Source organism: Cervus canadensis, chromosome 22 (genome assembly GCF_019320065.1).
Source record: "Cervus canadensis isolate Bull #8, Minnesota chromosome 22, ASM1932006v1, whole genome shotgun sequence".
Lineage (NCBI taxonomy): Eukaryota > Metazoa > Chordata > Mammalia > Artiodactyla > Cervidae > Cervus > Cervus canadensis.
In genome coordinates, this window is record NC_057407.1 from 10,256,368 (window position 1) to 10,274,693 (window position 18,326).

General features: G+C 39.1%; 1 protein-coding gene across 4 annotated transcripts in view; it reads left to right on the top strand.

The window, feature by feature from the left end:
• RBM6 (RNA binding motif protein 6) overlaps nucleotides 1-18,326 on the top strand; it is a 99,652-nt gene that overhangs the window by 28,242 nt on the left and 53,084 nt on the right. Inside the window, exons 1-3 of one of the 4 annotated variants that reach the window (XM_043441772.1) lie at nucleotides 18-3,524; nucleotides 5,338-5,427; nucleotides 6,767-6,836. The exons of 2 other annotated variants lie outside the window; for them this stretch is intronic. In XM_043441772.1, coding sequence (XP_043297707.1) covers nucleotides 2,598-3,524; nucleotides 5,338-5,427; nucleotides 6,767-6,836 — 1,087 coding nt within the window. In that variant the 5' untranslated portion in view covers nucleotides 18-2,597. Of the gene's footprint in view, nucleotides 1-17; nucleotides 3,525-5,337; nucleotides 5,428-6,766; nucleotides 6,837-18,326 lie in introns of those variants that run through there. One more of the 4 variants, XM_043441775.1, reaches the window with a different exon arrangement.

Genomic DNA, 18,326 nt, shown 5'->3' on the forward strand with positions numbered 1-18,326 from the left:
GAATAGTTGTGACAGAAACTGTAAAGCTTAATGTAATTACTGTCTGACTCTTCATGGAAGAAATTTGCAGATGCCTAGTCTAGATTAGTGTGTTTGTACTTTAATGTTTAAAAATCTATCCTTTTACTTATATCTATGGATAATTATTTTCTGTGTGAGGCTGTTTACACTAAGCCTTCAGAGCTAAAGAAATAACTTTAGCTCTATTGCATCACTGAAAAATTTTTTTCAGAACATTTTTTTCTTTGAATTTATTATATAAAATTGTATTTCCCCACCTTAATTTTAGTTTAAATATAAATCAATACATACCATTTTTTAAGGTCTTTGATCAGAGAGAGGCATAGTTTATACAGCATAACTTTTGGGAGGGGACTAATTTGGGTGAAAAATGTATCTTGCAGGAAAATGATTTTGTATTTATTTTAACAACTTGTCTTAAAAATTTGGTTGAACATGATTTTCATAGCCACTGCTGTTTCATAACTAGTAGAACTATTTCTTGAATAGTCTACATAAAATACAGTTCTGAGAACCCTAGTGTAGTGTTTACTGTAGATGTATTTGATTTCAGTTTTACCTGGTGAGGTAATCCTTAGAGTAGTATTCAAAGACAGTGTTGTATGTGTTTTGGTCAGAGAACATGTAGATTTAGAAAACTCAGCACTGAGCCTATGAATGTCTCCTTAGGCTTAAGTCTTCCTACAAGCTAACTATTAGGATCTGAATGATTTTAAATATGGGTGACACTAGAACTAGTGGTAGTGTCTTAATTTTAGTGTTAAGTTGTATTATTTATGAAGCACATTTAAACTTGCTTCTTATGATGAACCCCATACACATAAATAATGTTAATATTTTTGTGTTAATGAAGCTAATTGAAGTTACCTTTTGAAAATCTATTAAATATGCATCATTCTACTGTTTGGGTTACTATTGTTAAATTTCTATTACTCCAGGAAAGGGTTTGGCATTGTAACTGTTGCTCTTGAACTGAGTGACCCAGAAGCAGTTGTCTGTTGAGTCTTCCTATAGCAGTGTAGTCTGAGTTCAGAAGGGTCATATAATAGAACCTATATTTTCTGAGAGGAGAGAACTGAGTGGAACTTGATCTCTTAATACTTTTGTTTTGCTGCTGAATAGCAGGTAACCATTCAGATCGTTTTATGTTTTCCTTTTTCATGCCCTCCTCTCCCCTTCAAGCTCAGGATCCTAGGTACCTAATTGCCTATTTAAATTCCCTGTCTTTTACCAAAGTCAAAACATATAAAATGGTCTGGAGCTAGGTAGTGTGAAAGATAGGGCCAGTTCTCATTTATGTCTTGAGTCCTGTAAACTGAGAATGTGAATTTAATACTGTGTTTTAAAATATATTATATTACCATGAAAAATTAGATGAGGCATTAGAATCTAAAAAATCAGCTTCTTTGTTTGGGACCTGGGGATAAAGCATGAAAGCCTAATGCTCTCTCTAGGTCCCTTTCAGCATTAAGCTCCTGGATGCTGTTGCTTGGTTTGGTCAACTTACACATGCTGTGTGGCATGATTCATGCTGCCTTCTGAGATACCTTTGAGTAGTTATAATAGTAGGACCCAGGTGAGAGCGCTTCTAGGTGGCGCCACTGTGGAACTGGGGTTTAGATGCAGCCAGGGGTGATGCTCAACTGGTGAACGCTAGTGTACTTACAGCCAGTGTTTTCTTCATTTTGGGCCTGCATCCGTTCTGATTGGGTGGTGTCCACTCTGTAGCTGTCAATCAGATATTTTGGAATGTTATTCTTGTTTGCACCAATGAGAAAGACACGTCCTGAAACCTACTGTATAAAATTTACAGCGCATTGATTTTTCTGATGTATAGGAATCATCGTGTTGATCTTGGAATTCTAAGTTCCCTGGCTGTAGGAAATGGAAATTTTTGTAGAGTGTCACCATTGCTAGCTTATCTGGTGTTGCGGATTTTCCCTGTTGCAGGACTGGGTGAAAGCTTTTTCTGCAGCAGTCATGTTGAAAACCTTGTGTTGACTTTCCTCGTGTTCTGAAATGGGAACTTAAAAGTTTACTCCGCCACTTCGTCTTAAAATAGCAAAACATTGCTGTTTTCTGCAGATCTAGGACCTTGTTACAGAACTCTGCAAAAAAAAAAAAATGTTTACAGAAGAATGTGCTGTGATTAGAGAAGAATATGCTGGTGTGTAGATTTCAAACTCTCTGGACAATATGAATAACACTGTCTTTGTTTCTACAGTGGGAGCCAAGAAGAAAGGTTTGCTCCCGGGTGGAACAGGGATTATCCTCCTCCTCCCCTTAAGAGTCATGCTCAAGAGAGACACTCTGGCAACTTTCCTGGCAGAGATTCACTTCCCTTTGATTTCCAGGGGCATTCGGGGCCTCCCTTTGCAAATGTAGAGGAGCATTCTTTCAGCTATGGAGCTAGAGATGGACAGCATGGTGACTATCGAGGAGGGGAGGGCCATGGACATGATTTCAGGGGGGGAGATTTTTCATCTTCTGATTTCCAGAGCAGAGATTCATCACAGTTGGACTTCAGAGGTAGGGACATCCATTCTGGGGACCTTCGGGATAGAGAAGGGCCACCTATGGACTATCGGGGTGGAGACGGTACTTCTCTGGACTACAGAGGCAGGGAGACATCTCACATGAACTACAGAGACAGGGAGGCTCATACTGGTGACTTTAGAGGTAGGGATGCTCCTCCTCCTGACTTCAGGGGCCGGGGCACTTACGACTTAGATTTTAGAGGGCGGGATGGAGCCCATGCAGATTTTCGGGGAAGGGATTTATCAGATTTGGATTTCAGGGCCAGAGATCAGTCCCGTTCTGATTTTAGGAATAGAGATGTATCTGATTTGGACTTCAGGGACAAAGACGGAACCCAGGTGGACTTTAGAGGCCGAGGTTCAGGTACTAGTGATCTAGACTTTAGGGACAGGAATACACCACATGCAGATTTCAGAGGTAGACACCGATCCAGGACTGATCAGGATTTTAGGGGCAGAGAGGGGGGACCTTGTATGGAATTTAAAGATAGGGAGATGCCCTCTGCGGATCCAGATATTTTGGATTACGTTCAGCCCTCCACACAAAACAGAGAACATTCTGGTATGAATGTGAACAAGAGAGAAGAATCTGCACATGACCATACAACGGAAAGACCTGCTTTTGGCATTCAGAAGGGAGAATTTGAGCATTCAGAAACAGGAGAAGGAGAAAAACAAGGTGTAGCCTTTGACCATGCATCTCCACCAGACTTTCAGAACAGCCAAAGTCCTCTTCAAGACCAGGACAAGTCACAGCATTCTGGAGGTGAACAACAGAGCTCGGATGCTGGTATGTTTAAAGAAGAAGGTGGTCTGGACTTTCTTGGCCGTCAGGACACTGATTACAGAAGCATGGAGTACTGTGATGTGGATCACAGACTGCCTGGAAGCCAGATATTTGGCTATGGCCAGAGCAAGTCTTTTCCCGAGGGCAAAACTTCCCAAGATGCCCAACGGGACCTTCAGGTATGTTAATTGAGTGGACTACTGTTTTCTCTTTTAAGATTTTATTTATTTACTTATTTATTGGTTGTGCTGGGTCTTTGTCACTTTTCTCCAGTTGAGAGCGGGGGGCTACTCTTTAGTTGGGGCTGCCGGGCTCTGGAGAAGGCAATGGCAACCCACTCCAGTATTCTTGCCTGGAGAATCCCAGGGATGGGGGAGCCTGGTGGGCTTCCGTCTATGGGGTCGCACAGAGTCGGACACAACTGAAGCGACTTAGTAGCAGCAGCAGCAAGCCGGACTCTAGAGCACAGACTCAGCAGTTGTACGAATGGGCTTAGTTGCTCTGTGGCATGTGGGATCTTCCCAGCTCAGGGATTGAACCCATGTCTCCTGCATTGGCAGGTGGATTCTTTACCACTGAGCCACCAGGGAAGCCCTGGATTGCTTTGTTGAGTTTTGCTTCTTCATAAGACTTTTCTGAAGGATGAAGTATAGAGTCCATTAGCCCTGGGTCTTACTTTATACAGCCATTAAAAAGCAAGATTTGTAGTCACGAGTGGAGTGTACATCTCTAGAGAAAGGGCCCTCAGTTCAGATCATATTTTTGATGTGTATCTCTTCATTATCTTGCTTGATGATACTGATTTAAATGCCTTGGGATAATTTAGTTTGAAAGTATTTGTCTTTGGGAGTTGGTTCTCTTGTCCTTTACGTAGTCAGGCCTTGTGGCTGTTTGGGGTTCATTTTCTTACTTAAAATCATTTAGAAAATACCTAATAGGATAAGAGATAGAAAATACCTAGTAAGGAGGAGGCAGTGTTAATGTTGCAAATATTGAAGCTAACTTAATTGACTTAAATGTTGATTTTCTATATGTCTAATATATAATCTAATGTACATATAATCTTAGAATTATGTTTGCAGTTGGACATTGAAAACATTACCTTTAAAAATAGGTGTTACCCATCTCTATTGCAGTTTCTGTTATTTTGGACAGTAATTCTAAGACAAGCTGGTTAGATATTTGGTTAAAAAATGGATTTTAAGAATGTTAGAACTGGATGGCAATATAATTTATTATTCAAGTCAGGACACTTTCAAGAGTAAAAGAGGACACTATTTATAATTATGCCCAGACAGTAGGTGTGGTCAAGCAGTTGTAGGAGACTTTTTTCCCAAAGGTTAAACCCTTTTTATAACTTGAAATGGAGGAGAATCAGAGCTGAGACTTTTGTGCATATGGAAAATGCAGATTTCTCTGATTTTGTACTGTTAAGTTGTATAAGTTATATCATCAGATGACACCTTTTGATTTTGTTCTGGAGATTGTTTATAGGTGACATCTTTGATAAATGACATCTGGTTTTATTTATGTGCTGTTTTCTCATTCAGGAAAAGAAAATTCTAGTTTTGAGAATCTAGTTGATTTTTTTTTTTCCTGTTTGTGAAAGTCCTTTTCAATGTTGTTTCTCTTCATTTCCTGCTTTACTATTTCAAAATTCCTGCAATGAGCATGGATCTTAGAACACTTAATATTCTAATGATTTGAAAAAAAATTTGGGGGGAATTCCCTGGTGGTTTAGTGCTTAAGACTCTGCCTTTTCACTGCCAGGGACCAGGTTCAGTCCTTGGTTGGGGAAGTAAGATCCCACTTTAAAAAAAAAATCAAATTTTGGAACTCAGAAAAAGAGACAGTTATAACTTTCTATATCTTCATATGATGCAAGTCATTTCAATTTTTTTTTATCCTGAGTACCTGTATTTCATGTTGTTTCATTTTGCACATTAACATGTATTTTTTTCTGGAATAAGCTTTTTTTGCTTTGGATTCAAGGATCAAGATTATAGGACTGGCCCAAGTGAGGAGAAACCAAGCAAGCTTATTCGATTAAATGGGGTGCCTGAAAATGCCACAAAAGAAGAGGTAAGGCTCTTGTTCTTTTTTCTCTTTCCTTTTCCTTTTTTTTTTTTTTTTTCCGGTCAGTTAAAAAATTTTAAAGACTTTTTATTTTGAGAAATTGTAGATTCACAGGAAGGTTTTAGAAATCCTCAGGGAAATCTTGGTTATCGTTCACCCAGCCTTCCCCCATCTATAGAGCAGTAGCTAAACCAGGAAAGTAGCTTTAGTATAACCCATAGAGATCATTCATATTTCACCAGTTATTGAGTACTCACTGAGGTGAGGTTTGTAATATGTGTGTGTGTGTGTGTGTGTGTGTGTGTGTGTGTGTGTGTGTGTGTGTGTGTGTGTGTGTGTGTGTGTGTGTGTATAAGACAAGTGATTGTTGTCCTCAGACCTGATGATCATCCTTGAGGGGATAATCCAAGTGGGAGGGAGGAGGGTTGGAGTGCTTACATAAAGATGCTGTTTATTTATAGTAGTAAAAACTGGGAACTGCCTAACTCCTCAATGTTAAAGAACTTGGTAACTAAATTATGGATGACCTTAAGGAAGAATTTGGTCAGAATATACAACCACCAGAGCAAACAGAGCTTTACTCTGTGCTAGGCATTGTGTGATACTTAAAAGCATTAGTTCATTTATTTATCACAACATCCTATGAAACAGGTGCTCCTTTATTCATTCATTCAAAAATGAAGCACCTTTGTATGCCAGGCAGTGTTCTAGGCACTGAGTGATACAGTAGTGAACATTATAAAGTCACTGCTTCCATGGTTAATAAAAAGAATAAGCAGAGAAAAAAATTCAGGCAGTGATGAATGCTCTGAAGAAAACTATAGTAAGGGTTTAGAGCGTCACTCGGGTATAGGCGGTGTTAAATTGGGTAGGTAGAGAAGACATCACTGAGGAAGTGACATTTGAGCCCAGGCCTGAATGCAAGTGAGAGAACAGTCCATTTGAAAATGGGGAAAAGAACTGACCAGGCTGAGGGAGTTCAGGGACCATGGCCCTGGATAGGAATGAGCTCATTGCATGATCTTAGGTTTAGAAAATGAGACTCTGGGTGCGGAGAGGTTTCACAGCACATGAGGAGAGATTTGGAATACTGGTAGTCTCATTTCAGAGCTTGAGCTCTTGAGCTTATGCTCTTCTGCCTTTTTTTTGTACTTGAGAATTTTTGAGTAATTATGTTCTACTCATTGAATAGTTTTGGAATGCCTGGAGTGTACTTGGCTTAATTTGGACTTTGTAAAGTAATCATAGCTTTAAAGTTTGTAGAATTAAAAACCACTAGGGGAAATATAATGTTTAGTATTTGATTATGATGTGTGTCATTAGTGTGCATACCATATTCTTACAGATTCTTAACGCCTTTTGGACTCCTGATGGCATGCCTGTGAAGGACTTGCAGTTAAAGGAGTATAACACAGGTGAGTTTCCTGACTTGCATGCAGCCTTGGGTTAGGAAGAGTCTGTCAGATCTCTGCATCTTGTACTCCTCAAAATTTTTTTTAAGAAACCACAATTAAGATTTCCAGAAGCCTCCTGTTGATGCCTTCAAACAACAGCCAGCTATACCCTTAGCTGTAGTTCTTTGTGGATGTTTGTCCACTCATGGGTGATGAGGATGTATGTTCCAGTACTTCTGAGTGCCTATGAGATACAAAGTGAGTGTTGTAGAATTTGTCCCCAAATATATGTTATGCAATAAAATCATTAAACTTGCTGCTGATGTTCCTCATGGTGGTGGAATGTTTCTGTTTGAGCCGGGTAAGATTTTAATTACCTTACCATATGTAAAACTTTACGTGTCGTTGCTTCAGCATGGAATTTTCAACTTCCCAGAGAAATTGTACAAGTGAGTGGTTTCTTGAGATTTTAGTCTTTCTGAGGACAGAGTCCTGCACCAGCTGTTATGTTGAAATCCATGAATAGATCCAGAAGACCTTTCTTTTTGACCTCTATTCTACAGATTAGATTTTCAGAATATCCTCCTAGTATCTTAGAGTACCAAATGTGGTCAGTTTCTTCAAATCTTATTATAGAAAAAGTAGTCAAAAGTGAAATGCCAAGCAGTCAAGGTATTAGACCAGTGTTTTTAGGACTACCCAATATGAAACAAATAAAGGTAATTTTAAAGTGATCTATTTTAAATTAAAAAAAATAAATAAAGTGATCTATTTTAAATTAAAGAAAGTAGAGCATTAGTCTTTTCACAAGTCTTAGAATTTCAGTAATTAATGTTAAAGAACTCTTCAAGTAAGAGCAAGCCATGTTTTTGAGTATATAGTTTACCTTTAAACAGTTCACCATGGAATAACATTTTTGCATTAACTAGATTACTTCTTCTGATTGGTTTTACAGAATAAAACTGTCCACAAAAATTTTGGTGCTTGAAATAATCTAGTGTTTGTGTTAAGTACAGAAATTGTTTTCCTGTAATTTGACAGTGAACTCAGGAGCATTATTTCTCAGAAAGCTAATTATTTCTTTGTTTGAAACATGACAGCTCTAAATTTGTGGAAATATGACTAAGAGTAGGTATATTCTCAAACACAACTCTTGGGATGATGGGTATGTGTCTCATACAGACTTTCCTGATTTACTATTAACTTTGGAAATTAAAAATAGAATTTATAGGCTGCAGTTGCTTTTTGACTCATAGGGCAATAACTTTAGCTTTGATCTTATTTCATGAACTGTACTTTCGTTAAGTATTTGTGTTTAGGAAAAAGATGTGTCTTGGTATTTAAATAACGGCAATTTTAATTCTTCGTTTCTTTAGTACTCATTGACTTTCTACATGTATTGTCAGATTTATTAGCAGAGTAAAACCTACATTGATTTGTAGGGTTCACAGACGAAGTCCTTAAGTTTTCTGACTCTGGCAGCTATTAAAATCATAATTGACAGACCAGAGACATTGATACACATGTGAAATCATTCACGACAGTAGTTTAGAAAAAATCAGTTTTCAGGAAATTCTGCCTTTTCTTGGCATTTTAATACATGAAGTGATAGTGTATTAAAAATATATATGCACATATGGAAATGTTGAACGTGTTAGTTGCTCAGTCATGTCTGACTCTGCTACCCCATAGACTGTAGCCTACCAGGCTTCTCTGTTCATGGAATTCTCCAGGCAAGAGTACTGGAGTGGGTATCTATTCCCTTCTCCAGAGGATCTTCCCGACTCAGGGATCAAACACATGTCTCCTGTATTACAGGTGGATTCTTTACCTGGTCTGAGCAACCACAGAAGCCACCACATTTGTATAAGTGCACACACACACGCGGGTGCACACACACACACCATATTTATATAAGCTCACATACACACACATGCACACACATGTATATATGCTTCTTAAAATGAAAGAATTTAAAGGATTGGATTACCTGTCTCATATTATCCATATTATACCACTGTATGGCAAGTAGAATGCGCTTTTGAAATTATCAGTCATGTCATGTTAGTCGTCTCCCTAAAACCCTTTAACACCCTTCCGTCTCAGTTGGAAGAAACTCCCAACTTCTTGTTCTGACTTAACACAGTCCTGCATGAGCCTGCCTTGGCTCTTTGTCTGACCCCATTACATGCACTCTACCTTTCCTAACCTGCTCCAGCCCTTGACCATGTGGACTTACTGCTTTGTCACAGCCTTTGCGTTGCTCTTCTTTGAGTCTCACTTTCTTTGGGGGTTTAGTTCTTGGCTTCAGTTTCAACTCTCAGAGGCCTTGAGTCACATCCAATCTAAAATCATTCCTCTGTCATTTTATATCGTATTTTTGTCATCGTAGGGTTTATCACTTAGATATTTTTCTCAGTGGTTTTGTGTGTTTATTCCTGTCATTGGAGAGTTAGCTTCACGACAGTAGGAGCCTTGTTTGGCTTGTTCCCTCGTTTCCCCAGTTCTTGACTCTCTGCCTAGCCCAGATGGGTTCCCAGTATGCATGGAGTGAGGAATGTATTTGAAGAGCCCCTGTGGTCTCCTTTCAAGTGAGGAGACCCCATGGCATTACAGGTCACTGTAGGTTTTACAGCAGTGCACTCTTCCTGAATGCTGAAGAATGTATCTTGAGACAGTCAGATGTTCTGAGAACTTTAACATTTACCTGTTCAAAGATTATGTCTGAATTTCAGTAGAAATGGTGTCTTTTATAAACAGCCATCAAGTTTTTAGGTTAGGATAACCTGCAAAGACCATGTAGATTGGATGTTGTTCATAAGAGGGGGCTTGTGTGGTAACATTCATCCTTGTAGTTGATGTATTGGGGAGCTAGTCTGTAACAGAAAAGCTTAATGCCTCTTCACTGACTCAAGTAATTATCAGCTTAATTTTTGTCTCATTTAGAACTGTGTAAGTACAGGGCCACAACTTTTATCTAAAATCTGTAGGGTCAGCTGAATTTATGAATTTTTCTGATTATAGAAAGGTAATGTGGTCCAATAGCTTATATGTGAATTATATCCCCCAGTGGAATGTGTATAAGATATAATACTTCTGCAGAAAATGAACATTCTCACTAAGAAGACTTAAAAAAGACTACAAAGAGACTTTAGTATAGGTCAAGATGTATCTCCAAATGACTTCACTGAAAATTTACTGAAAAACTTGACACTTGGGGGATATTTAGATTTTGGAATTACAGATAATGGGTAATGAACGTATACCTGTTGTGTACATTTGAATTTTTCTATTGCCAAGTGCAGATATAATAGTAGCCCTATTAATTGTAAAATACCTTGACTTATATGATTACATTTCTGGGTAAAGTATCAAGAATGAAGTGTCTTTTGGTGACTGGGCAAACAAACTGGTATGTACATACTATGGAATACTACTCAGCAGCAAAAATGATGATACTATGCATGCAGGTATTGCATGTACATAACAAGATGGGTAGATCTCAGAGACATTATGTTAAGTGAAACTGGGCTCAAAAGGCTACCTGCTGCAATAAAAAGAAACAAAGTACTGATATGTGCTACAACCTGGATGACCCTTGAAAATTTTATACTCACTTAAAGAAGTGAGGCAGAAAAGACCACAGTATTGTCTGATTCCATTTATATGAAATATCCAGAATAGCCCTATCCATAGAGACAGGAAGTGGATTGGGTAGTTTGGTGGTTGTCAGGGGCTGGAGAATAGGGAAATGGGGAGTGACTGCTTAATGGATATGGGATTTCCTTTTGGGGGTGATGAAAATATTCTTCTGGAACTAGATAGTGGTGGTGGTTCCATAACATGGTGAATGTACTTAATGTCACTGAATTGTACACTTTATGTTTTGTGTATTTGATCATAATTTTAAAAACGACTCCATACTGTATGATCCTATTTATATGATGTTCTGGAAAAAGAAAAATGATAAGAATAGAAAACAGTGGTGCCAAGGTATTGGAGGAGAAGTTGACTGTAAGATGGAAGCATGAGTGAATTGAGGGGCATGATGGAACTGTTTCATATATTGATTGTAGCAGTGGTGAATGAGTGTTAAATTCACTGAAGTTGGCACTACTGTAGTTATGTAAGAGAACATCCTTATTCAGCTGGGTGAATGCTTGAAGGTAATGATTGGTCAGAGATCCTTATTCAGCTGGGTGAATGCTTGAAGGTAATGATTGGTCAGAGAGATCAAATAAAGTGACGTCCTCTGAGTGTTAGAGAAGTGAAATTAATCAACTTTTCATTAGTATTATAGGAAATGATCAGACAAGAAGTAGAGAAAAATGTGTACAAATAGACCTGCCTTTTTTGTGTGTTTTCTGGAAGGCTCATTATACCTCCATTCCAATGCATATTTTTTAAAAAAATATTTTCAACCTCTAAAAATGTAGTTGGGTTGTAAGAATTTGTAAGTTCCCAGAGAGGAGCTGTTTTCTGTACAGGAGACCTTTGGAGGCCTTAAAGGTCTTGGTTGTTTCAATTTCGGTATGGGGGAAATGTCTCTATTATTTCTTCTTACTAAGAAAGGGCTGCTTTGCCTTCAGGGAGTTTTAAAATGATCTGGAGTACTTTGTTGTTGTTCAGTTGCTAAGTCGTGTCTGACTCTTTGCCTCCCCATGGACTGCAGCACAGCAGGCTTCCCTGTCTCTCACTACCTCCCGGAGTTTGCTCAAACTCATGTCCGTTGAGTCGTTGGTGCCATCCAACCATCTCATCCTCTGTTGCCCACTTCTCCTCCTGCCCTCATTTTTAAAAAATTCATTTTAACTGAAGTAATAGTTGCTTTGCAATGTTGTGCCAATCTCTGCTTTCCAGCGAAGTGACTCAGCTGTACACATATAGTCATTCTTTTTTTAATATTCTTTTCCATTTTAATTTATCATAGGATATTGAGTATAGTTCCCTGTGCTATTCAGTAGGACCTTTAGGATCTTGTTTAGATAACATTTTTAAAAATGAATCATGGAGAAGGAAATGGCAACCCACTCCAGTATTCTTGCCTGGAAAAGTCCATGGACAGAGGAGTCTGGCGGGCTGAAGTCCATGGGGTTACATGACTGAGCATGTGTGCGCGAGGGTGGAGGGAGATGGGTTGGTAGCAATAAACTGGTAGAACGGAAAAATAAATAAATAAATAAAAATAAAAATAAAAAATGAATCAAATGTACCTGAGTGATGGTGACAGGGTAGGAAAATCATTGCTTAATGAGTGAAGCTTAAGCTTCATTAGGCTTTTCCTAGTAACCTTGCAGTTGAATTTATGTCACAAATTATTTCCTGTGATTGCTTTTCTCCAAATCAAAGAAAAAAATATTGGTCCTGTTATCTTATCTCACACACCAAGCTACAAAAATCCTGGCAGCAACGTGTGAGGTTATGTGTGAATTGGAGGTTAAATAATATTTGTGATGTGTTTCTTTAGCCTGAAAGTATTAGTGCTAACTCTGGAAGTAATATACTGGATGAGTAAATCCTCTCAAGAAATTTTTGTCAGAAATTTTGACAGACTTAACTTTAGTTTCCAAAACTATGCAGTGGTGTTATATTGAGGGAGTCAAGTTTTCTGTTCCGTTTGTATAAGTACTTAAAATTCTATATTTGTTAGAAAATGAAAATGTTTCATTTTAGCTTTTGGATCAATATCAAGTCCTAGAGCGTGCTCACCTAGTTTATCAGACAATGAATATGTTTGACAGTGTACAAGCAAATCTGATGAAAAGCTTTGGTAAACCTTAACTAAGAGCAGTCCTGTATTTTACAACGGCTGCATGGAGGACAAGTGCTGCCAGTAAGTTAGCTGATTACAGTGGTGTTTGCAGTTGAGCTTGACATAGGGCACAAACCTCATGTAAATTGAGAAATGGAGGTCTTAACATGTTCTGGAGTGATGTCAGCAGAAAGCAGTGTATGCCTCTGTGTCATACAGGCAGAGAGATGATGAGAGATTTTATTTCCTCCTGCTATGTGAAAGGCGTTCAGTTGTGTCCGACTCTTTGCAACCCCATGGACGACTATACAGCCCGTGGATTTCTCCAGGCCAAAATACTGGAGTGGGTAACCTTTCCCTTCTCCAAGAGATCTTCCCAACCCAGGGATCAAACCCAGGTCTATTGCATTGCAGGCAGATTCTTTCCCAGCTGAGCCACAAGGGAAGCCCAAGAAGACTGGCATGGGTAGACTGTTGCTTCTCCAGTGGATCTTCCTGACCCAGGAATCGAACCGGTGTCTTCTGCATTGCAGGTGGATTCTTTACCAACTGAGCTACCAGGGAAGCCCTGATACCAGTCAGTTCTGCCACTGAGTGGGTGACTGTAATTCAATCCAGTTCTGACACTAACTACCCAGAGTTGGCATCAGACTCCAGGTTTAAGGGCTCAGTCCCACAACCGTGCCTTTACTTCAGATACCAATCACAGGTTACCCATACTTCTGTTGGAGGTTCCCATAATCCGACGCCCTCTTCAGGTTTGATAATTGGCTAGAATGGCTCACAGGACTCAGGGAAATAATCAGTTTTTTATAAAGGACCAGGTGAAGAGGTAGATAGGCATTTAGGTCTGGAAGGGTTCCAAGAGTAAGAGTCTCTGTCCCATGAAGTTGTGGTGTACCGCCCTCCTATAATGTAGATACATTCACCAAATCTTATGATTTAGAGGTTTTTATGCAGTTCCGTTATGTAGACATTATTGATTAACTCATTGGCCATTGGTGATTGACCCAATTGCCTCTCCCTTTTCCATTCCCTGGAAGTTAGGGTATGAGGCCGAAAGTTCCGTGCTTCTAATGAAGTCTTGGTTTTATGTTGACCAGATGCCATCCTGAAGCTATCTAGGAGCCCACCAAGAGTCATCTCATTAAAACAAAAGATTCATCACTCTTAAACTCAGGAAATTCTCAGAATTTTAGGAGCTCTGTGTCAGGAAACTGGAACAAAAACCAATATCTTTCTATGATACCACAGATGGAAATTCTACAGCTACCTCTGGCTGGTACCTGCTGCCTTTAGTTGGGCATTAGTTCTCTATTATAGGTCAGAGATGACTTAGGCTCTTGTTCTGGTCCACATGAGTCTCACAGCATGCCAGTTGTCTAATAACTTCTCTAGATACTAGTTCACTTTTGGAATAGGTGAGTGACTGGGCTAGTGTGATCTGCTGTCATCCTGAACAGTTGAACTCATTGGAAAAGACCCTGATGCTGGGAAGGATTGAAGGCAAAAGAAGAAGAGGGTGGCAGAGGATGAGATGGTTAGATAACATCAGCAACTCAGTGGACATGAATTTGAGCAAACTTTGGGAGACAGTGAAGGACAGGGAAGCCTGGTGTGCTGCATTCCATGGGGTTGCAAAGAGTTGGACACAGCTTAGTGACTGAGCACCAACAGGGGCAACTAACTGTTTCATCTTTAGTCCCTAATAGTGAGTAGTGAAAGTTGCTCAGTCGTGTCCTACTGTTTGTGACCCCATGGACTGCCAGGCTCTTCTGTCCATGGAATTCTGTAGCCATTCCTTCCACAGGGCATCTTCCCAACCAGGGATCGAACCCAGGTCTCACGCATTGCAGGCGGATTTGTTACTGTCTGAGCCATCAGGGAAGCCCAAGAAAACTGGAGTGGGTAGCTTATCCCTTCTCCAGGGGATCTTCCCAACCCAGGGATTGAACCGGGGTCTCCTGCATTGCAGGCGGATTCTTTACCAGTTGAGCTAACAGGTAAGTCCCTAATAGTGCTTTGTAATAGAAGCACAGGAGTACTAACATACATTATCTCATGCACCCCCGAAACCACCCTAGAAAAGAGTTGACTATCATTGGTTCCTGGCATATGAGATAACCCAGGCTCAGAGAAAAATGTCTTGCTTGAGAGCGAATGGTGAATTAGCTATAGTTTCCTGCTTATGTACAGAACTGTAGAAATTACTTTCTTGTGTGTTGCTTCGGGGATGATACTCATTACAAGTGATGTGGCATTGACAAGCGCATCGCCTGCCAGGTGTTATGCTAGTGTTGGAGGAACAGAAATGCAAAGACCCTCTGCACTTAGTCTGGCACCTCCCTGGGATCATCTCTGCACGGGCAGTTCGCTTCGGCACCGATGCTGCCTCTCTCGGGTGATCCTTTTGCCATGCCTGCTAGGTTAGAGTGTGCTTTGCTGGGAGCAGGGGTAGGTTAAAGTGTCCTACGCTTGGGGAGGGGGGCCGTGGCAGTGGTAGTGGCAGGAGCAGATCTTACTCCTGTTCCTGATGGTTACTCTGTAGGTTTTTTTGTTTGTTTTCAAATGAAACAAAATTTGAACTAGATCATTGGCTCTCTAAAGAGTAGTTATTGCCAGATAAAAAGAAAGTCCTGGTGATCTAACATACAGGGTTGTGACTATAGTTAACTGTACCTTATTGTGTATTTGAAGATTGCTCTAAGAGTTGATTTTTTTTAATATTTATTTATTTTAATTGGAGGCTAATTACTTTACAATATAAGAGTTGATTTTTGAAGTTCCCATCACAAGAAAAAAAAATTGTAACTATGTATGTTGATGGATGTTTACTTACTGAAATCTTTTTGCAATATATGCATACATCAGATCATCACGTTGTATCCCAAAAGTAATATAATGTTGTTTTGTCAATTATAGTTTAAAAAAAAAAAAGAATAGATGTTCCCCTTTTTGATTTAGGTAATATTTTGAGGTGATCTGTGCTTATCTACTTGTCATAACTCCTCCATTAGACTCAGCTCTCTGAGGGCCGGGGCACGCCCTTCCTTTGTACTCACATAGTATTGTTGATGTCAGTGGAATTGAAATGAGTTGAATAAAGGTGATAATTTTCTAACAACTGTCAAGCTGGGCCCATAGAACCATCATCAGGATGAAGTGACCCTAAGATTGATTTTGGATTTTGAAAACTACTTGAAAATACAAACCCCCCAAAAGTATCTATATATCAAAAATAACCAGTTGGTGTAGATGGAATGCTAGATAAAATACTGAACCATATGCAGTTTTTTAAAATTTAGCAAGTGCATATCTTCCTTGTTTCATGTGTTCTATTATAAACCAACAATTCTTATATGCATGGTTGAAGGGGAGAATTGAAAGTGCTTTAAGATGTCAAAGTGATGGATTTCGTGTGGGCCAATTTCTTTCTTCCCAGATTGTAGTTTGACATATAAATTGGATATTTTCCTAATGAAAGCTGCAGGTACATACTCAAATAAATTTGAGATTTTAACAGAGCAAAGTACCTGTTGGAAACGTTCACATAGGCCTTCTCTGTCACATTACTTCCTTTGATGGGAGTTCAGACATCTGGATCAGTTTTGTTTGACTTAGTAACATCTCTAATCTGATAATGTTTTACTTTTCTTCTAAACACCTGTATTCCCAGTAGAGTGGAATTAGGAATGTAAGACCGATAAAACTAAGCCCTCTTGAATTTCTATTAAGATTTTTCATGTTGCTTTTTATATTCATAATGCTTTATTTTCACAGAAATAATACTCCTTGTTTACAGGGGGAAATCCCTGTGTTTTCTTTTTCCTCAAGGATACCAGATAACATTTAAAAAATTTCTTTTCCCCTCTGCCTATGTTCTTTAAAATCTTGATTCTTTTTTACATTTCATAGTTGGTATGTACATTCTGGGCTGTTTCCTAGTCAACCAGTACTCTCCTAATGGGCAATTCAGCTGGACTTGTTTATGTTTAGTTGGGTTTTTCTAGATCAGTTTGAATATAGGGCTGCTTATCTCATTTGCCTAAATCAAAATCTTGGTGTATAAGTGTTATGAAAGTTGGGCTTGGTTTAGACTAAGAGTTGTCTTGAATGGTCAAGAGCCATGTTTGCTAGCATCACTGAGTCAGCTTTTCTAGGGGCAGAGACTAAAGAATTAATTCTGGGTTTGGATATTACTTATCAGGGCTTTGTTTTCAGTATCTCACTTTCCCCTAAGCACCTGCTAGCTTTTATCACAGATACTTTTTGGGGTAACAGGCAATCACATGGTTAATAAAGATGGAAAGAACTGAAAATTTAATGTTACCTTTATAGATTTCTTTCCTTTGCTTTGTTCTCATCTGTCTCAGCGTTTAAAAAAAAGTCTAAGAAGCATTCACATTTCTGTGAGAAATCTGTACATTTAGGTTAGAAAATGGAGTAAGATACGCTTTTTAATAGTCATCTAAATAAGCCGCAGAGACCCATCAACTCACCAGATTTCTTCCCAGCATGTGACTGTGGAAGAAAAAGATGATAAAAGAGACTTTTTTACTCTTCTAAGTGAGAATCTGCCTGTGGGGTTGTTAACACTGAGTTTACCATCTTGATGATTACAGATGGTTCCTAGCAATTCTGAATGTAAGGTTGGTTGGTGGTCTTCAGAACAGTTAGGTCTCCAAGTAGAGCATCATCTTTGTCTACTAGAACTTTTCTGTGAATTGTAAAATTACATTTGTGAACTAAAGAAAAAAAAAATCCCACTTATCTCAATATAACAATACAACCACTGCAAACATTTTCATGTACAGTTGTGTCACAGTACCTTATTTTCAAATTTGTGTATATTCACCTGTGCTTGCTCAACCCCTCTCCTTTGCCCCACATGGACCCCATCTTCCCTCTCATGGAGTGAGCATGAGAGGTGGGGGTCTGACCTGGCTGTGGCTTCAGGTGGTCTCTCCAGTTTCCTCTGAATGTGAGCATTCACTGTGCTGGCTGTGGTTCTGTCATGTAAAGTGATAGGCTTCTCATATATTATGGCCCTTACATGCAAGCCAGCCTCTTCATCTGGTGGCCCAAAGGAAACGTGACCTCTTGCGACGCTGGAGGGAAACTGTCAGTGCTGGGCTTAGCCTATATTGAGAGATGGTATGTTGTTCTTCACCTTCAGGTGTCTGAGTGTATCGACAGAGCATGGTTTTCATCTCCTATGCAGACTTTGGTCTCTAACCTCTGGGTTAGATGCAACTTCATTGTATTTAATTCCAGTCCTTTTTCTGTACACAGTTTATAATATATAATTGGTTTCATTTTTAAAGTTTTTAAAATACTATATTTCAACATACTATATCAAATATCTTACATTGTAATTTTTATAATCATCATTCACAACAGGACTTTGGGGTTTTTTGTCTTTTTTCAAAAGAATTTTGATAGCCAGTATATTCAATTCAAGAGAGTGAATGCCTTGTAACTTGCACACTTGGGCCCACTTACAGTAATGGTTCTGCCATAGACATTTCAGAATATCTGTTGTGCTCAAATTTTAGTATTTCTTAGCCATAGGCATAGTCTTATCTGTGCTTAGACTTGTGGGGTCCTTTCTGTGATTGTGCTCTGTAAAGTTTGGAAGTCAGGTTAACTTAATACAGTGCAGTGATTAATAGCACTCGTTTGAATCTGGACTTGCCAGGGTTTGAAACCTTGTATTGCTGCTTACCATTGAGATGATTTTGAGCAAATTACTTATTCTT